A 22,039-nucleotide genomic window follows, 5' to 3' on the forward strand; every position below is an offset into this window, starting at 1 on the left:
TTGAGCTCCGCAGAGGTTGTTTTAAATATGTCTGTGTCTGCATCACCAGCAAACAGGGGAGTACTTACTGGGAGTAAAAGGAGGAAAGTTAAAGTTGTTTGATTCACACTCCTGATCAGAAACTTGGAGTAAGCTAGATACTTCATCCATTTCCTTCAAAGACACAAAACACACAAAATTAAAATGCCATTGATCACAATTAGCTGTTGAGAATGCTTACTACAAGAGAAGCCAGGCTATCTGGGGTCTCATTAATTGGTTTTGGGATTTTAAATAATCTCCTGAACTTTTCTTGCCCTATGGTTCATTTTTTGTGAAGTTAAGTCATTGTATTAGGTTATATCTAAGGCATGTTCCAGTTCTAAATGACAGTGGGCACATTTTAACTTTTATAAATTGATTTCAATCAGTTAAGAAATAATCATTTCAAAGGTTGATCCTTGCCTTATAAATTGTGAAGATTTCATTATTGGTGTGACTGTTTCAGTATTATTTGAAAGAACCTAAGATAGAGTAACATTTCTATTTTACAACTTTCCCTGGCTTTCCTCTGAGTGAGGAACATTCCTCTGACTGAGGAAAAATAAGAGAATATAATTAAGATCAAATCCATTTCTTTAAAATGAATTAAAAATAAGTGATGTCTAATCCTGCTAACAAAGATATTTTTTCAAATTTTCAAAGAAATTCTCTACTGTTCACCCATAAAAAACACAAGGTCCTCATTCAATTATTCTCTGATAATTAAATTTTTATAAATCAATGCTATAAATAGTATCGATGATAACTTTAAATAAAGCAGTTAAGCTGAAAGACAGTTAATTAAGGAAAAAGCTGAGATCATGAGGAAGCAAAAGACTTTATCAAAATGAAATAACCAGTTGATACAAGATCCAGAATAAGATCCTAGGATTTTTTAGGAGCCTGATTCACCGTGTATAAACTCAGCATTAAGTAAAATAATTTTTAATGCTACTATATCAACCAAACTATTTTATTACAGATCAGGGTTAAAATTCATCTGAAAATTTGGCATATCTGTTTCCAAAGGAAATTTGATGCTAGAATAATAACTTACAATCCATACTCCATCAAATTCCAGATTATTATGAAACTTAGCAAACTGGTCTGCCCACCACTGAGTGCATGCTGGGTTGCTGTAATCAGGAAAGACTGTCTGTCCGGGGTATCCCTAGAGAACAAAGAGGAAGGCCGTGGCGATTAGTTTGTTCCAAGGTTCAGTTATTCATTTATTACTGGCTACAATTTCTTCTGCTAGAAGCCCCATGTTTTAGCAACAAAATTTGTGAACAGCCCCCCTCCAAAAAAAGCAAAACAGTAAAATACATGCAAAGACCCAAGGGAAAAAAGAAGAAAAGGAAAAACAACTAAATACATAAATGAAAAGCCACCATATGTCCTTTTCTATGGAAAAAAAATGTAAAATTTCATTGTCAGGCTAATTGGGAGACAAATTATTTAAAATACTGGAAAGTCTATCATGTAATATTTTTAAAGAGAATGAATTTGTTTAATGTGTTAACTAAAGGTTATATAAAGCCTGCTTTGAACAATTATGGTTATAAATAATATGTTGTTTGGGGGCATATAAACAATATTTTATAAATGGCTAAATGAAGTTTGTGCTTCTTGCTCAGGTCAAATATTTTTTATTCTATTTCCCTTTCCTATCTATGCCTATCAAACAGTAGCTTTACACATTTTCCACAAAGAGCACAAAGATATAACCATAGCCAAATTATCAAAAATTCTGAATTAAAAAGATATAAGTTTTTGTGCAACACTTTTGCTCATTTTCCCAATAAATTTATACATTGTAATTTACGGACAACTTCGTACTCAGGAACATAATGAAAAAAATATATATGTGTGTGTGTATGTGAAGAATGCTCAAAACTCAAAATGGAAGCTTAAAATACCAACTTTAATTGGATTGAGCTCTTGGTTCTTTGTTTTAGGTGATGGGCACAAAGTAATAATCAGAGATAAATCTGGACCTCAGGAAACAGATGGTGTGGCAAAGCAGTCACCTACAGCAACATTCAGCCTAGAGCATCAGGCCCAGCAAGCTTTATCAAACCAAATGCATTTAAACTAAAACTCTGACCCACATCCACCACTACTACCTCTGCCAAATTCTTAGATCAAATGATTCATGCTATTTATTGATCAATAAAGCCAAGTATATCATTAAGTTCTTGTAATTATATGCAAATTCTTAATTATATTTCACCCAAATATGAGTACTATTGAAATGACTCATAGGTGTAGATAAAATTTTAGATAAGCAAAATAATCTTTATTTGACTATGGCCTCTGATTTTGTATTTATACAGTACATGAATATGGGTCTATCTGATATTTTAGAAATTCACTTCTAACAAAGCAATAAAACAAAGACGTGGTTTGGAGAAGGAAGAAAACTTCCTCACTGCTTCATGAAAAGTTAGAATCAATGAAGAAGAAAGTAAATAGAATTAAGCATTGTAAACAGTCAATGAAAAGAATTGAGTGAGTAGAGTTTGGTAAGGAGCCATCAGTTGGCCTGAAAAGATGGTTTTGCAAGGTAAACTGCCCAGGAGAAACAAGAACTGCAGGCACATGAAGTTTTAAAATGAATTAGTCATTTTAGTAAATCTTACATTATCCAATCACCTGGGGCTGACCCTACTTATGATTGGAATAAAAGCTTGCCTATGTGATGTGATTTAAAGGACTCTCAGAAGTTCAGCTGTCTTGAAAACAGGCTCCAAGTCAACCTATTTCTTTCCTGTTTTTTTTTTTTAATTTTTAAATTTTTATTTCAGCATATTATGGGGGTACAAGTGTTTACGTTATGTATATTGCCTTTGCCCTACCCGAGTCAGCTTCAAGTGTGTCCGTCCCCCAGGCAATGCACACCGCACCCATTAGGTGTGTATGTACCCATCCGCTCCCCCCGCCCCCATACCTGCCCGACACCCGATGAATGTTACCACTATATGTGCACCTAAGTGTTGGTCAGTTAAATCAGTTAATACCAATTTGAGGGTGAGTACATATGGTGCTTGTTTTTCCATTCTTGTATTAGTATCAGGTCAGCCTATTTCAATGTCTAAAACTTCCACCTGAGAATGAAGGCTGGGTTCTATCTATAAATCTTCTGTAAATTAAAAATATATTACCTGAGGTAGGTTCCACATCAATCTATGAGCATCTTGCTACATTACTGTAGTCGGATTTATTGTTTTGGGGAAAAGATAGAAATTTGGAGGCAGGAGGGCTTTAAGTAACTGAAGTTTCTTCTGATTATGTTGCTTCCCAATTATCAGTAATATTAGAGAGTCAGAGGCTAGCTTTTCAAATTCTTCAGAGTTTTAATCATCCCATTATTACATCTACTGGTTTAAAATTTGTGAGAAAAGAAACCTCTAAAGCTATGAAAACAGTAACAATATGTAAATGTCTTTTCACCCATCTTCATACCAAAGTACAAACATTCCAACATGACTGTAATTTACTCTGATTTTCTTGAGAAATTACCTCCCCAACGGCAAAGCCATTATTCCCCAAGATCCATATTCTTTTTCGGCTTCCTTCATCATAAGGGTCATACTCAGAGTCTTTGAAGATGCCAGGATTCTAATAAAGAAATATGATATAAGTATTTTTTTTATAAATTTCTTTTTCACTGTGAAAGAAAGAACAAGGGAACAGAGTATTTGAACATACCGTCATAATTACATATTTCTGTCCATTGTCATGTAGTTCCTTGGCAAAATCTGAGAGACCAGGGTAAGCCACTTGGTCAACAGTGAAATCCTTCTTTCCATCCATGTAGTCTATGTCAGAGTACTGGACATCCTGAAATATAGCTCTGGCCAGTTAGAACCTAGGAAATACCACCATGCCGATTCAAAGTATTACAGCTTTGGTTCCTGACCATTACAACTGAAGCCATATTTCTTAATGATCCTGGAACTCCCAAAGTTCATTACCTCTTAGGAATAAATATGCCCTCTTTGAAAAATGCAGTTTCTCTTAGGCTGCAGTTTTACCTCCTTGTCCTGACAGATGCATATTATAAGGTATTGGGAGGAATAGGAACTGTATCTTGTTCATCTTTCTAACTTGAGAGCTTGGATGCTTGACATAAAGCAGGTGCTCTCAAAATGTTTGTTTGAATAAATATAATAGAAATGTTATAACCATGTATCAACTTGACTCAAATATCAAGCAAGAATATTTTGTAAGAGGAAATAATGGTCTTCTTGCCCTATAAAACTGCTAGAGCAATGATTAACAGCAGATATAAAACTGCTAGAGTAATGATTAACAAAGATCAATGACAAAGGGATAGAGCTTTCATTAACCAAACTCTCATACACTCATTGTCGCTTGTGTCTGCATACCCACCTCTGGGGGCAGGTATTACTCTTAGTGAGGAGGTTGAAATGGGAAGGGGTTGAGTGGCATTTCCCAAAGTCACGTGCATGGGGAGGTAAGGGGCCGAACGGGGCTTTAGGGATAGGTTCTCTGACTCCAGGTGCTCTTTTTTGCCCCAATCTGCGACATACCTCTAAGACATCCAAAAGTCTTCTAAGTGTTCCTCGTGTATCATGCATTAGAAGTCTCTAGCTTACAGGCCTGAAGGAAAATGTGACTTCTGGCCTGTTGTCCAGTGTGGTATCATCTGTTCTAATTCTAGGCAGTCATTTAGAACCCAGCTGTCCTCCACAAACACATACAGGGAAAGATCCCAGCCGTGGAAAAAGCACTTACTTGTTCCTGAACTGGCGACACTTCAATAAAGCCCTTCCTATCATAGGTAGAGGATAAACTGGTACCAACACTATACACACAGTCAAAAGAACTATATTGGAATTTTGGTCCTGCATGTAGCTAGTTTTGTGATGCTGGAGAAGTTATTAACCACACAGTAGTTCCATTTCTTCACTTACAAAATAATGATAAATGGGGGCTAACCATCAATGTGAAAGCCCCATGTAAACTAATGAAAGAAAGCATGACAATGTTTAGTCTGATGCCTCCTGGAATTGGATGTTTGCAGATAGCAGATATGGGAGAAGTAAAATTCAAGACAATCAATATCCCCCTAACAACAAGGCAAGCCATTGGACATCCATTTTCTCACAGGAAAAATTAATCCCCCTGCCTGCCTTCATAACTGCTCAGAGAGGGGATTGAAGAATCCCAAGATAAAGCCAAAGTCATGTCATCTGTACAATCTTCCTTCAGATGTTAACACATACATGCTTGTACCAAAGTTCCAAAGAGCTAGCCCAGAATAAGATATTTTAATAACTTCATTAACCACGTTATACATTTCCTGGAGGAGCTTATCAAATATTACACTTAATTATCTTTTGATTTTCTGGTTGACATTGAATATCATAAATACTTTGCAACCATAAAGCTTCAAAATTAGAGCCTGCTAGATCTTGGAGGGGTATACAAGGTTACTATAAGAAACTCATTTACTGTAAGTCATTATTTTAATCATCAGCTCTTGTTAACCATGTCACTGCAGGTGTTGTTTTCTCTTATAAAATAACAGCTGACCTTGATGGAGTTCATCCTCTGTGCTAGATGCTATACGTGCATAGTATAAGGCATTCCTTACTACTAGCTCACCAAGATAAGTCTGACATTCTTATTCTCTAAAGGTAGAAACTAAGACTCAGATATGTTAATTAACTAGCCCAACATTGCATAGAGATATGAAGCTAAAATTCAAGCCATATCCATCTGATTCCACAAACTGTACACTTTCCATGATCACATAGGTAATTTAGCATGTAAATTTCTGACAGTGTCTCTATCAATCTATTAATCTATCTATATTTTTCTAATGAATTGAACTTGATGCAAAAGACAAAAGATAGAAAGCGGTGCTTAATGCATGATAAGAGAAGTCTCAACTTACATATGGGATCTCAGCTAAACGATTGCGGTTTACAACCTCTCTCAATCCACTGATGTTACCATAACCCCTGCGACTGAGCTGGAACCCAAGACTCCAGTAGGAAGGCAAGAATGGTCGTCCAACAACCTGAAAGGAAAAGTAAACAAATGTCTAAGCTTTTAGCATAAACACTGTCTGTAACACTATGTCCAATGCTGGAAATATTAGCCCCATTTTATTTTCTGTAAAGTTCCCAAAGCTGAAAATGTCAGAGTCAGAAGCCATCTGCTAGGGTAATTTGTGAAAGTCCACAATCATCCTTCTTTACTAAGTACCTAAAGATATTCCCAAGAACTGCAACATCAGAAAATAATAAGATTTACCAAAAACACTTGAATAATGGTGTCATCTTGGGAGGGGGGCGAAGCAGTAATATTTTTATTCAATACGTATTTTTCTGAGTGTTTACCATGTGGCAAGGGCTGATGTGGACACTTGGAATATAGTAGCATAAAGCAAAGGTAGTTCCTGCCCTCACACAGCTTAAAGGAAATAAATGTCTAGTGTAATTTCAGACAGCGTTACGTGCTAAGGATAAAGGAATAAGGGCTGATGGGATTACGAGTAGAATGGGTGACAAAATACTGGAATGTTTAAAATCCAAGTTTTCCAAGTTGTTGAAGCCAACACCCTGAGTCCTGTCTCCCATTCTCCCGTAAGAGTGCCTGCCCTCTGCTATGAGGGTGCTTTCTGTCATGCCTCTGAATTCCCATACAGTTTATCTGCACCTCATTCATGACATCTATTACAAGTTACTTCCTATTACAATTATTTCAGGCCTTGTCATAATTCTCCTATTTGATTATAAATTCACTGGCATCTGGAACTATATTTCATATGTCTTTACATGTCATCTTAAACAAACCACTTCATCTTTCTGTGCCCGAGGTTTTTCATCTGTAAAGTAGGAAGCTTAAGCTAAATGGTGTCTAAAGCTCCTTCCTGTCCTATAGTTTGAATCAAATATAAATAGCTAGCAAAGTTCCTTTCAGAGTCCCTTTTCACTGAATTTTAATTTATTGAATGAATGAATGAATAAACTTTGCTGATGTGTTGCCTCAGGTCTTTGAAATGATGGGTCATACATGGACGGACTGTAAGTTCCTTGAAAGCAGGATGATGTCTGACTTATTTTTTCATCCCCCAAGCTTTGCACAGTGCCTCTTTAGCATACAGAAAGTGTCCAATAAATGTCATCAAAATAAACAAACAATAGATGAAAGACTCACAATCCCAGCATTTATAACCCATAGAGCTTGTTAATAATTTTATTTTTCTCCTGTTAATCTATGAGTGTATGAGGTAACGGCAATGAATAATGACTATTGAAATGCAAAGCCATACCTCCAGGTATTCCTGAACCACTTGTTCTGGAGTGTTTCCCAGGAATACATAAAAGTCAAGAACACCCCCAATTGTGCGGTAAGTGATTGCAGGAGCAGGCTGAAGGGTGACCTCTGAAAAGATTAAAATTAAAGTTATTAGAATCTCAGGGTTGAAAATATACATTTCTCTAGAGTATGAATAGCTGAGCTATCCAAAGCAGTCTCAGTCTTATTTTGAAAGGGATGAAAACCACACATATTCCTTTTATCAGAGGATTGTTAAAGTTTATCAAAATACTGAATGAGTAAAACACCAAAGAAAAACTAAAGTTTATTTTGTTAAGAGGAAGAAGAATAAATTTTATTTTAATCTGGCCATATGAAAACATAAACTTCTGGGTTTTATGAGTGATTTAAATTAAAGGAAGCTTTAAAAACCATATTAGATGAATTTGACTATTTAAATTTGACATTTAAAAATAAATTTAAGATGCTTATTAGGACACCATTAATCCAGAAGCTGGAGGAGGAAAATTCTGGAGTGGAGAAAGGACAGGCTACGAAAAACAGCTTGCAGAACACAGTCTTGCTGCCTGTAGACAGATGGCCTGGTTTACACGTTGAAAGCTACAGGTATCTCTGGAGTGTGTCTATCAATGGATCCTATTCTCTACAGAATATTCAGAGAAACATTATATCAAAGGAGACCCCTGAAGCAGTTTTCAATAAAAATAGCTTTAAGCATGAACTAGATTTGTAAACAGGTTCACCTACTTTCAAGTTCCAGTTTCAATAAAAGTATTTTAAGTTCAATATGCCTTTTATTAAGCAGTGATCTCATCATAAAAGTGATTTTTTTAATAAAAGCAGAATCCCAAAACATGCTCCTCCCCACAGAAGATAAAAAGATGCTTCCTACCCATGGCATTACTGTTCATCAGAAAAACTCCAAAAGAGAAGCCAGTGGTGTCTTCAAGGCACAAGAAGAATGTATGAGCTCCATACAGATTAATCATGCCCTATCAGCAAAAAAGAAGACAATAATAATAGTATTATGTGTTAAACACATTTTTATTCACTCTAAAATAATATCAAAACCCATGTATAACATGGACTTGTTCAACACTTGATGTAGGTTAGTATTGTACCAAAAGGGTATTGAAATGGTATCATCAACTGGCAAAGGAATAAACAAACTGTGTTATATCTACATAATGAATTCTATTCAGCAGTAATAAGAAATGAAATACTTGTACATGCTACAACATGAATAAACCTCAAAAATCTTAACACTAAATGAAAGAAACAGACACAAAAGACTATGTATTGCATGATTCCATTTACGTGAAGTATCTACAGAAGACAAATCTATAGAGACAGAGAGTAGATCAGTGATTGCCTGGGGCTAGAGTGGGCACTGGGGCAGGAATGGCGGTTAAGTTTAAGAGTGAAGAAGGATCCTACTGGGATGATAACAATGTTCAAAAACTGCATTATGATGATGATTACATAACTCAGTAGATGTGCTAAAAATCATTGAACTGTACACCTAAAACTAGTGAATCTTATAGTATATAAATTATGCCTCCATCAAGTCATTTTTAAAAAATTAGAAAATATTTGCAATGATGTATACCAAACTATTAGCAGGTGATGGTATTATGAGCAATTTCAAATTTCTTTTTTGTGCCCAATTGTATTTTCTAATCTTTCTATAATTAACAGATAATATTAATACTTAGGTAGTAAAAAAAAGTTTAAAATTAAAAAAAATAAAAAAGAGAAATATATTGAACCTGTGACAGAGCTGTGATGAGCACTGACATAAAAAGAGATAATGTGTGTGTGTATAACACATTATAGAAGGAGAAGAAAAAAACTAAAGAATCATCATGATATACAAAATTGAGAAGACCAATAAGCCTACACTAAATTTAAAATTATAGCCAGGTGTGGTGGCTCATGCCTGCTATCCCAGCACTTTGGGAGGCTGCAGCAGGAGGATCACTTGAGACCAGGAGTTTGAGACCAGCCTGGGCAACACAGTGAAAGCCAGTCTGTAAAAAAAAAATTAAAAATTATCTGGAGATGAGCCCAGGTATTTGAGGTTACAGTGAGCTTGGGCCACTATACTCCAGCCTGAGCAACAGAGTGAGACTCTGAGACCTTGTCTCTTGAAAAAATACGTATATAGCCAGAAAAACTCATGGCATCACACTTGGGTAAAATACAAATAAATTTAAAAAAAAAATTGAAGAAAGAAAAAAAGGGAGAGAGGAAGAAAAGCAGGCAGACAAGCAGGCAGGCATTTAATCTGATCTGTGACTACACAGTTGGAATTTCAGCTGTAGAAAGTCAAACATAGTATGATGTTTAGTATTCCATATTTGTCAAGGTTCTTGACCAAAAATTTTAGTGAATGTGCTGGCCATTGCTTTTTCCTCCTTGTTCAGTTCAGTAAGTGCACTCCCTCCATTACATGGATACTGGTAGGTGGACTATAAGTTAACACACTACTTGCTTTGCTCATCTCCTGCAAAATATGAATTGCAAAACGTCAGTCCCCTCCCTCCTGCGCACAATGGAGGCTTCAAGACATGCTCTGCAAACCAACGCTACTCAGTGTTGTCTACGAACTGATACCTTCCAAAGTCCTTTGTTTCCAGTCACCAAAAAGGTAAATATAAAAATCAAAAGAGTTAGAAATTCCTTTATAGTAATTGAAAAGAGTAATTTTATGTCTGTTCAATTTGGACTTGTATTTTGGATATATTTATTTCATTTTTGCAGGAATATGTTTTAATTGTAGTTTCCAAAAATGTTGCCCATGCTGGATTCATCAAAGAAGAGGAAACACATCCTTCGCTCCAGGTAAGTTGAGAGGCACTGGCCTAGAGCAGTTCTTCTCCCTATTTGGCCTGTGAGTCACCTGGGGATCTTGTGAAAACACAGATTTGCATTCAGTGGGTCTGGGGCAAGGCCTGAGACTCTGCATTTCTAACAACCTTCCAGATGATGCCAACACTGCTGTCGCTAACACGTATTCTGACTAGCAAAGATCTAGAGCAATGTGAAAGCTGTCCCAAGAGATGCTTTTAGTCCACAAAGTTCTGCTGAGTGGCTCCTGCTGAAGCTCTCCTCTACTGCATTATCAAAGCCAGACATAGTAATTTTTCAGAAATCTTTTCTAATATATACTACGCCCTAATATAATCATTAAATTTTATTTTTTATTAAAAGTAAGATTTTTAAAAATTGCTATATTTCTAATTGCTGGAAAATTGATAGTTTTCTAAAAATGTTCTATTTCTAATGCTGCTATATTTCTGAGTTCATAGACCTTAAGAACAAGTATTCCTCAATACCAGCACATCTAAAATGAGCAAAATAAGATACAGATGTATCCCTTACTGTGAGGAATCAGCAGGAGGAAGGGCACCTCACCTCAGTGGGGGTGGTGTCCCGGGTGAAGATGGGCCAGGTCTTCCAGGACATATTGTGGCGGTACTGCTGGTGCACGTGTTCTCCCAGCCCATACACGTTGGCACTGGGCAGTCGGAAAGACAGCTGCAAGTACTGCTCGGCGAACTGGAGGGGCCCGATGCTCGTGTCCAGCCTAGGCCGTGGGATAAGAGCAAGAGTCATCCAACAACCCTCTTTTCTCTAGGAGCTATCTGCTCCTTTCCATGTACTCTCAGAGATCAGTTCTTTCAGCTATTCTCATCAGTTTCCATGCTACCTTTGAAAGCCTTTCTAGGGCATCTCTGGTCCTTTGATTCTCGAGGAACACAGCACTAGTGATGGGACATCAGGAGCTCAGGTTGGATGATGACAGAAAGATGGCAGACATGACCTTATATTTGCTGTGCATCCACTGCAGGCCAGCCACAACTCTGGATGCTATATGAGCAGTGTCTCATTGCCCCTAGCAAAAGTGGATTTTTTGATACCTTTTTATGGACAAGGAAACTGATACTGATGAATGAGTTACTTTGCCTAATATCACACAACTGACTGTTGATTTGCTGGTGCCAGGATTTGAATACAGGTTTACTGACATTCACACTTCTATTTCCTCCAGTACAATTTGTGATTTAAGCTCAAACTGTTGTTGCGTGCTTGATGTTACGATTCACAGGAAATAATAATTTGGAATAATAAACAGTGAAGTTTGAGTTCTAGTATGAATGATCATTTAAAACAATAAAATCCCCTATTTTATAACATATGTGAACCACAACTATATTTATAGATATAAAATGCAGCTATATCTGATATTTTTATATATATTATAAAAATATATTATAACATTTATATATTATATAACTTAGCAAACTAGTACATTACATTTTAGCATCCTTTGCTCTACAGTCATGACAGGTTACCACTCTTAATTCACAGTAAAAGCTTTGACATTTTTTCTGAGGTTCAAACATTTTCCCAAGTCAGACTGGCCTCACTGCCTACCCAGGGTAAGTCAGAGTGAGTGATGTGGGGACTGCATATTCAGAGATGCACAAAGAGTGCTGGAAAGCTCACAAGACTCTTTGGTTGCTCATCCTCATTATTTTGATGCTGAAGGGTGTGTTGGTGACGTTTATGTGATAGCTCAAATTGGAGATATCAGCGGTCGCATTAACCAGCTGCACATTTTCATGGGGGACTTCATAGCGCACATTATTGAGATCCGTGATCTGTCAAAAGGAAAACATAAAGGACAACTGCACATAAGACCACTTCCTTGTAGAGCTATAAAAGATGCTCCCTCTAAAATAACCCTCCATTAGAATAGCTTCTAATTCCTGACCCTGTGGTTTCTGATGTGTGAGAAGAAATGATGCAATCACATGTGCCCCTTCAAATAAAAATGAGCCTACCCATCCCATCCAGAGATTCCTGTGGAGAGGAAGAGAGGTGCCTTCTGCCTCTGCAACTCAAACCCAGTATGGGGAACAGCTTTCTTCAGAGATGTATTTAGTGGTGACTGCCAAACCAACCTTAAAATGCAACCGATTGGATGTCTGAAATTCAGCTGTGAAGAGAGTGTTGTTGATATCATTTCCAAACAGAGATGGAGATGGCAACCTTTGCAACTGGGCAGTAAGCCCTGGCGGTGGGAGGAAGAGAGGGAGAGAGAGACTGACTTTTAGCTTTTATTTTTCAGTGACCTTATCTGGGCCATAAGGAGTCATTCCTTGGGGCAACATCAGGGCAGTGCTCACCTGTGCTTGTATCTGAGCCATCGATGACTTCATAGCCCCAGTTCCTGGGGAAGAAGCATGAAGGGATGTTGGCATCTGCCTCAGCCTCCCAGCAGCACTTATACTGCTGTGTGCAGACATCCTGTAACAATGGCACAGAGCTAGCATTGTAAGATGAAGGAAGGAAAGGATTATTTGTCTATTTATTTGTTCCCATTTTATTCCCATTTTATTCCAAGGAGAATTGAAGATAGGCCATTATTACATTTATTAATTTATTCATTTTATATTTATACACTTATCCAGCCATCCAACATGCATTTATTATATACCAGACAAGGAACTAAAAATGCAGAGAAATAAGATATAGCTTGTGCTTTCAGCAAACTTATAGTCTAGTGGTAAATCCAGATAACTAAGAAAGCAATTACATACAGGATAATGAGACAAGTACTCCAATAGAGTGTGCCCAGCAGCTGAGGGAACACACACAGCCATTGTACCCAGCCTGGGAGGCTGGGAGTGGGGTGGGAGGACTTCCAGGTAGTGGAAAGGTAAGGCCAGTCCTAAAGCACCAGGAGAGGTTAGACAGGTGAACAGTAGAGCAGTATTCCAGGCATAGAAAGCAGAAATGCATGATCGATTCACATAAAACATAAATTTATTGTGCTTACTAAAGCACTGAGTAAGAGAAATGAGGCTGGAAGCACACAGTAGGTATTCATACCATGAGTGGGCTGGATGCCAGTCCAAGCGGTTTGGACTTTCTCATGAGGAAGAATTATGAAAGTAGCTAAGAATACAGCAAGAAGAAATGCATTTCCAAAAAGAAAGAAAAGTAAAGCAAAGGAAAACAGACTATTAAGACAAAACTAGGGCGGGGGTGACATTAAAAATTCACAATATCTATAATACTTATAAGTTAACAAATCACACGTGGTTTCTCAGAGTGGTTTGATTATAGATATTCTCATATTATTATTTAGCATGATTTATTTTCTAAAGGTCCTAGAATTTTCAGATTAATTTATATACAATTATTTTGTTGTAAGAAATAGATAACAAATGCAATCAATATGTTGAATAAACATAGGCATCCACCTCCTCACCCAACTAAATTTACATGAAGTGAGAAAAGTGACATAAAAAATACAAATGCATTATAAAACAGCAAAATATATTGCAATATGGTGGGCCTAAGTGTTATAAAACTCTGAAATATAGGAAACAGATTTTATCGGCTCTAGAGGAAAACATATTCAAAGCTTAAAACACAGGAGGAGAGAGATAACTGCTCCAAGCCAACTCAGTGTGTAGAAATGGAAGAGAGCCTGGGAATAGTTTTGGGTGCTTAATTGGGAAGTTCAACTCAACATTTCTCATAGCTAATGCTGAGGTCTTGCCGATTGGCAGGCATCCCATAGTATTAATATTTGTTCATAGGCTAAGGAAGTGAGGAGAGATGCTGGGAACCAGAAGGCATGACAATGTGCCAGCTAAAGCCCTACTGTCACCACCTATGGATAAATGTCCACATTCTCTCCAGAAGTCCTTCTCTTCCCTCTTAAATACCCAGCATGAACCAAGGTAATTAGGACAGGCAGTTATAGATATTCAAATGCAAAGATGACAGTCAAGCATCACCAAACATTTGCAAGAATCCAACACTGTGACAGAACATCACCAAACTTAATAAACAGAAGAAACAAAATGGAGGAAACAATTAATAGAGAAAACATTATAAGGCTTCAAAATAAATATAATTAAATATAATTATCTTCAGAGAGAGGCATGAAGTTATTGCTTCCATTATAAAAAGCAACAAGGAATGTGAAATGTTAAGAATTTGAACAAGATTTAAAACTCAATATTTAAACTAAATAACAAAAAGAAAACAGTGCAAGAGAAGTGTTAAGGGAAAAAAAAACTTTAAAAATCAAGTTTAAGATCATCCCAGAACATAATACAAAATGATAAAGAAATGGAAAATATGAGAGAAAGAACAAACGAAGGGACCAACAGAGGCAGACAGCAGCACTCGACTGAGAAGACTTCAGACAGAGAGAAATGACAGATGAGAGAAGGGGAATCAAAGAAAGAGAGAAAGGAATGTGATAGATGATGAATAACTCCATGTACAACCCAAGAAACTAGAAACAAACACAATACACCCACAAAAAGTACATAAAATAATAAAAATAAATGCAGTAATTAAAGAGAAAAGAAGCAAGAATCTACATTTATCAATTGAAAACACTGAGTGTGATGTTCCAAGAACTCATCTAGATTGGAGTGAAATAGTGCCGCCACCAAGCCCAGGAGAAACAGACACCATTAATTAAATGGACCTTGTTTCCACCACTGATTTGAAACGTCATTTTTATTATAAACTAAATTTAAGCACACACGTATGAACATGTGTTTTAGGACTTCCTATTATATATTAATGGCTTATATATCAATTCTTCTTGTAATTCCACACTATTACTATAGTGTGAGGATATGTTTTCATATTAGTTTTGCAGATGAATAAATTAAAGAAGAGTCCTTGAAAATATCAAGGAAATAGAAATACTTTATCAAGTCTTGTTTTGACAAAGAGAAAGGAAGAAAAACAAAGTTAGAAAGAAAAATGGAAAACAACAGATATACAGTATATTTTAACATGAGTAAGAATTATGAGAAAACTATTTGTACAAATATTTTTGCGAACAAATGTGGAACTCTAAATTAAATGAATCTTTATATAGTAAAATTTTAAATAATCAAAAATAGATAAGAAAAGATAGAAAATTTGAAATGACCAGTAACCATGGAAAATTGTGAGGAATAGTTAAAGTTTTTTTCCTAAAAAAATGGTGTCTTGCCCAGATGGTTTAGGAAATAGAATATCCTCATATTATACACATTATATATTCAGAACATAGAAAAATGTGGAAAGTTTCCTAATTCATTTTATGAAACTATAATAATTCTGGTAACAAACTGAATAGGATAGTCAAAATAAACATGCAAACAAAAATACATAGGCCAATTTCACTGAAAAAGCAAGGTTGTGAAAAATTTTAATAAAACATTAGCAATTTAATTTTATTAGTGTATTAAAAAAATTAATGTGCAATATCCAATAGGGTTTATCAAGCAAAAGCCAGAATGGTTTAAAATTAAGAAATATTTTAATGTAATTCATAACACTGACAAAAGAAAATCATATAATCATCTCAATGGATGCAAACTATTTTTAAAATATAATAATGTAGTAAATTTAAATGCCTTAAATTTAAAACCCAAGTTAGAAAAAAATTGATGAAATTTGTGTTAAAACAGATATATACATACACACACACACAAGCTTAGAAAGATCAAGGGAAGGGTATACACTAAGCTATTGACTTGATTCTGAGGTCGGAATTTGCAGGCAGAAAGGAAACATCATAAACAAGGACTTCCCCATTTTATTCTATACATAATTATAATGCCTGAATCTTTCCTTTTAAAGAAATGTATTCAGTATAGAATGTGTGACAAAAAAAGAATATGTCACGACACTACTCATTTGAAAATGTATAGTCCTGACAAGTATTTTAGATGCTAGTATCTGATGTAATTGCTCTGAAAAGCCACACTATGACTATAACTTAAATCAGTGTCTCATACCTATTATAAACAAAATAATTACATCATAACCATACAATCTTTTAAAATTTACTCATTCTTCATAGATCTAATTGACATTACTATTTCATTCTCTTTAGATAACAAAAAAGGCTGGAAGAGATCAGTGGAGAAAGAATTTGAGGTTCTGCACAGCCTCTGGATAATTGATTTTCCTAAGGGGGAGGCAGACATTAAATACCTCTGCTACCTCTGAAACTGAGGACAGTGAAGTCCAAAAGGTCAGTTTCATTGCCATAAACTGTTTCAAAGTCTACAGACCTCTATAAAAAGCCATAAACAGTCAGATATGCAGTTTGCCCTAACATCCCAATGTCAGTTTTAAGTCATTACCAGTGTCCCACACAGCAAAGATCAAACCTTAGAGGCAATTAATTTCTAATTCTTCAATCCCCCATCTTTCCCATGTAGCATGGAGACAGGGAGACTTGCTGTGAATCAACTGCTATACTCCAGGCCTGAGTTTATGAGGGTCTGTGTTACTGCAGTGACGATGGAAATGGAAAAGTAATACTAATTTCCTTCCTTTCCATGGCCATTGCCACCGCAATAGCACAGATGCTCATAAACTCGTGCCTAGACTATACAGCGTTGACTCTCAACCAGACTCCCTATCTCTGTTGTTTCTTTAACACCAACCTTTTCCAAGGAGTTATCTTCCAAATAGATTTTATGTCATTTTAAAATAAGAAAGTATTGACTAGTACAATTTAAGAATTGAAGTTTGGCTTGGAAATTATTCAGACCAACTTCCATTTGATGCAGATATTTCTTCAATAGAGTTCCTGATATATGCTTAAATTCTGTAAATGATGTCCAATTTCTTCCAAAATTGGGAAATTCCATTTTAATAGTATTTTATTGCAATCTTATTTCTTATGTTTAGTTAAAATTAGCCTCCAGAAAATTCTATCTTCTAAAACCTACTATAGTTGCATATTGCCTTTCAGATAAACTATCTCAAACTATATTAAAAATTCAGAAAGAAAAAGGAACTTAGTGTTACAAGTCAAGGAAGAAAATAGAATGCATATTGGAAAAAAAATTGTAAATTGTCATTATTTACAGATAACATTATTATATCAGGAAAAACAAAAAAGGATACAGAAAAATTAGGATAATTAATAAGTAAATTTAAGAAGATTTCTGGTTATAAGATCAATATTCAAAATCAATTTTAAATTTATTTATCAACAACAGATAAACAGAAAATTAAAATTTAATAATAATATTTAAATAGAATCAAATATCAAATAGAAGAAATATAGCATAGAAATGTGCAAGATTTCAAAATTAAAATTTCAAAAATAAAAATCTCAGTAAATGGAGAGATATATCATGTCTATGAATTAGAATATTCACTCTTAAAAAGATGGTAATTTTACCAAATTTAACCTGTAAATTTTATGCAATCACAATCAAATTTCCTACAGATTTTGTGAGGAAACTGGCAGGATGATTCTAAAATTATGCCGGGTGCGGTGGCTCACGCCTGTAATCTTAGCACTCTGGGAGGCAGAGGCAGGTGGATCGTTTGAGCTCAGGAGTTCGAGACCAGCCTGAGCAAGAGTGAGACCCTGTCTCTACTAAAAATAGAGAGAAATTATATGTACAACTAAAAATATGTACAGAAAAAATTAGTCAGTCATGGTGGCACATGCCTGTAGTCCCAGTTACTTGGGAGGCTGAGGCAGGAGGATCACCTGAGCTCAGAAGTTTGAGGTTGCTGTGAGCTAGGCTGATGCCACGGCACTCTAGCTCAGGCAACAGAGTTAGACTATGTTTCAAACAATAACAATAACAACAACAACAATAAAAAAGACAAAAACAAATAAAATTAAAGGGCAAAGAATAAGCTAGACAATTTTGAAGAAAAATAAGAATGATTTGGAAGATTTATACAACCACAGATTAAGACTTATTTTAAAGCAAAAGTAATTAAGGCAGAGTGGTATTGGCAAAAGAACAAACTAATAATTGAACAAAATAGATTTCAGAAGCAGATCTACACGTGTAAAGGCGTCATTTACAGTAAAGCTGCCACTACAATACAGAAGGAAAAAGATGGTTATTTCAGTAAGTGGTGATGGATCTATGGGAAATTAAAGAAGAAAAATATTTCTAGACTCTTCCTTGATACCATGCACAAAAATTAATACCATATTGACCAAAGACCTAAATTTGAAAGATAAAACAATAATGCTTCTAGAGGAAGAATAGGAATATATTTTTCTGATGTTGGAGTAAGCAAGAATTCTCAAATAAAACACAAAATGTACTAATCATTGAAAAAATGATAAAGTGAACTATGTTAAAATTAAGAACTACTTGTCATCAGAAGTCACCATTAAGAGAGTTAAAAGCCAAACCACAGACTAAGATATATGTTGTTAAGATTTATGTAACTAACAAAAGACTTGTATCCAGAATACATAAATAACGACTACAAAGCAATTAAAAAATATGAACAGCCCAACAGAAAAAATAGAGCAAAAAATTGAAAATATACTTCACAAATATGATTATCCAACTAGCTAATAAGCATATATAAAAGTGTTTAACTTCATTAGTCATGAGGGATATGAAAATAAAAACCAAAGAATGGTTATATTGAAAAAGGAGAAAACATCAACAGTTGGTTAGGATATAGAGCAACTGAACTCTTATATACTGCTAAAAGAAATGTAAATTGGTACAAACACTTTGAAAAACTATTTTGTAGTAGTATTAGCTAAAGCTAGACATGTACATATCCTATGAACTAGAAATTCCATTTCTAGGTATGGAGCCAATAAAAATTCTTCCAAATGTTCACCAAAAGACATGTGCTATACTGTTCATAGCAGCACTATTCAAAACAAGTCTTAGATGAAAACTCACAGATGCCTATCAAAAGTAGAGTGGATATAGAAAAAAGGATGAATAATCTATAATTACACCTAACAATAGAATAACTCTCACATTTGGGAATAATACCAATTGGGTTTCTGACTGAGGTGGGGGATGGGAGGAAGGGATGGGTGTATACCTACATGATGAGTGCACTGCACACTGTCTGGGGAATGGACACGCTTGAATGTTCTGTTTCGGGGGGGATGGGGGGTGGGGGGAGGGGATGGGGGTATAACTACATGATGAGTGCGATGCACACTGTCTGGGGAATGGACACGCTTGAAGCTCTGACTCGGGGGATGGGCGGGACATGGGCAATATATATAACCTGAACTTTTATACCCCCATAATAAGCTGAAATAAAAAAAAATTTAATACATAAAAATTAAAAAAAAGAAAAAAAGAATGTAGGCTATAGGGTAAAGAAATAAAATTTTAACATATAAATATATACAACCTTTATGACAAAGTCATAAGTCACAACTAAGCAGGGCTCAAATAGCTGATATTCTTATGGAAGCTACTCAGGGAGAAAACCTGTGTTCTTTAGCACATGTTCATTGGGACCTCTGTTGTCAATAACATAATTCCACAAGTCTCCTGTTATAATAAGCCGCCTGAGTTCTACAAGTGACTCAATCATCTACATGTGCTTGGTGGCCTCTATTCTCAAGGAATGCATAGCCTAGCCCACAAATATTTAACCTTTCCATGGCTATCCTTGGAATTGCACTTAAGGTATGGTTAGTTACACCTGTAATTACCTTCCACTTTGGACTTTAGATTTAGGCCAACATTCTTGTTAGCACCTCTTACTCCTCCCTTTTCTCTACTCTGCTTTCTTCACTTCTGTGGTATTGTTGTTTATTTCAACAAGGCAAGAAAGAAATAAATAACTCCAAACAAATCAGAGGCCCATAAACCACACCACCACCACCCTCTCCCTACTTTACCTATTGGGTTCCTTTCAATAAAACCCAGTAGGCCACCAATAGCGACCCTATTTCTCTGACCTCTGTCACCACCTGACCAGGTGTGCAGTCTATCCTTTCTGATTCGGAGATTTCTGGGCACTCTGGAGTAAACGAAGTATCTGCATAGGAATTAAAGGACAAAGTTGAAAGTTTGCAGTGTAATCAGAGTTCCAGGAAGGAAAGTGGCAAAGTTATGAACTTTCAGCCAATTCCACAATCAACAAATCACCAGTAATTGGTATCTACATTCATATACAATATTTAATACATGGAAAAGTGTTAAGCACATTTGTTTTCTTTTTAAGCAGATATAATTCACATACCATAAAATTCACCCATTGTACAATTCAGTGGCTTTTAGTAGTTTACAAAGTTGTGCAACCAATCACCACCATCTAATTCCAGAACAATTTCTTCACCCCCAAAAGAAATCATATACCCTTTAGCAGTCACCTCCTATTTCCCTTTTCTCCCAGTCCCTGGTAAACACTAATCTATTCTTTTTATCCCTATGGATTTGCCTATTCTGAACATTTAACAAAAACAGAATCACAAAACGATTCTGTGTGGCCTTTTGTGTTGAGCCAAGAAGCACAATGTTTTTTTCAAGGTTCATCCATGTTGAAACATGTATCAGTGCTTTATTCTTTTTAATGGCTAAATCATATTCCACTGTATGAATATAACACATTTTATTTATTTATCAGTTGATGTACACTTGGATTGTTTCCACTTTTTGGCTATTATATATACTTCTTCTATAAACATTCATGTGAACGTTTTTGTGTGAATATGTTTTCAATTTTTTTGGTTATACACCTACAAGGGGAAGTGGTGACTAATTTGGTTAACTCCATCTTTTTCTTCTATCCATCTTTAACTTTTTGAGGAACTACCAAACTTTTTTCCAAGGTGACTACACCATTTTATGTTCCCACTAGCAATGTATCAATGTATGAGAATTCCAATTTCTCCATAATCTCAACAACACTTGCTATTATCTGTGTTTTTTATTATAACCATCCTAAAGGAAGTGAAATGGTAGCTTGGTGTTTTGACTTACATCTCCCAAATAACTGAGGAGTTTGAATATCCTTTCATGGGTTTGCTGGCCATGTGTAGATCTTCTATGGAGAAATGTCTATTTAAATTCTTTGCTCATTTAAGAATCAACTTGGGTTTTTTTAAATTGTAATATTTTTATATATCTCTAGATACTAGGCCCTTATCAGATATGTCATTTGCAAATATGTGGCCTGATCCTGTGGGTTGTTTTTCACTTTCTTCACAGTGTCCTTTGAAGCACAAAATTTTTCAAATTTCATGAAATCTAATTTGCCTGTTTTTCTTTGTTTGCTGTACTTTGAGTATCATCTAAGAAATTGTTACTTAATCTAAGATCATGTTTATCTACACTGATGTTTTCTTCTTAAAGTTTTATAGTTTTAGCTCTTACATTTAAGTCTTTGATTGATTTTGAGTTAATTTTCATATATGTTGTCAGGTAGGGACCCGACATTCTTTTACATGTAGATATCCAGTTGTCCCACACATTTGGGTTTTTTGTTTGTTTGTTTGCTTATTTTGGGTTATGAGTTTGTTCTACTCACTTCCAACAACCTCTGGTGTAGACTAGGAAGGTATTATTGGCCCTGATTGAAATATGCACTGTCGTTCAACATTGGCTGGTTTTATATTAGCCTTTCTCAACTTGGTGTAACCTTCTCGCATAAAACAACAGCAGAAGGAATAGTGGTTCAGTGGGCTCCAGGAGCCATTTGAAACCCAGGATTTCAGCTGAAGCTTGAGGCAACAGTTACTGTGGGCATAATAGGTTCCTTCAATGCCTTTTCTCCCATTCAAAAAAAAAAATACCCCAAAGTATCTCTAATATGTTTATGGTGTTATGTTTATGTATGTATCTATACATTTAAATAAAATTTTGTTTTAAAACTGGATTCAAGACTTAAATGTGAGACCTGAAAC

The 22,039-nt window shown here is 35.5% G+C and overlaps 1 protein-coding gene across 1 annotated transcript in view; it reads right to left on the minus strand.

The window, feature by feature from the left end:
- Window positions 1–22,039, minus strand: part of MGAM2 (maltase-glucoamylase 2 (putative)) — an 81,160-nt gene that overhangs the window by 57,127 nt on the left and 1,994 nt on the right. Inside the window, exons 2-13 of the mRNA XM_045564108.1 lie at window positions 20,093–20,172; window positions 12,534–12,654; window positions 12,309–12,418; window positions 11,851–12,005; window positions 10,756–10,927; window positions 8,231–8,330; window positions 7,331–7,443; window positions 5,948–6,073; window positions 3,733–3,864; window positions 3,544–3,642; window positions 1,079–1,192; window positions 69–153 (exon numbers count right to left, since the gene is read on the minus strand). Of these exons, the coding sequence (XP_045420064.1) occupies window positions 69–153; window positions 1,079–1,192; window positions 3,544–3,642; window positions 3,733–3,864; window positions 5,948–6,073; window positions 7,331–7,443; window positions 8,231–8,330; window positions 10,756–10,927; window positions 11,851–12,005; window positions 12,309–12,418; window positions 12,534–12,654; window positions 20,093–20,172 (1,407 nt within the window). The remainder of the gene's footprint in view (window positions 1–68; window positions 154–1,078; window positions 1,193–3,543; window positions 3,643–3,732; window positions 3,865–5,947; window positions 6,074–7,330; window positions 7,444–8,230; window positions 8,331–10,755; window positions 10,928–11,850; window positions 12,006–12,308; window positions 12,419–12,533; window positions 12,655–20,092; window positions 20,173–22,039) is intronic.

The sequence above is a fragment of the Lemur catta genome, chromosome 11 (assembly GCF_020740605.2).
Source record: "Lemur catta isolate mLemCat1 chromosome 11, mLemCat1.pri, whole genome shotgun sequence".
NCBI lineage: Eukaryota > Metazoa > Chordata > Mammalia > Primates > Lemuridae > Lemur > Lemur catta.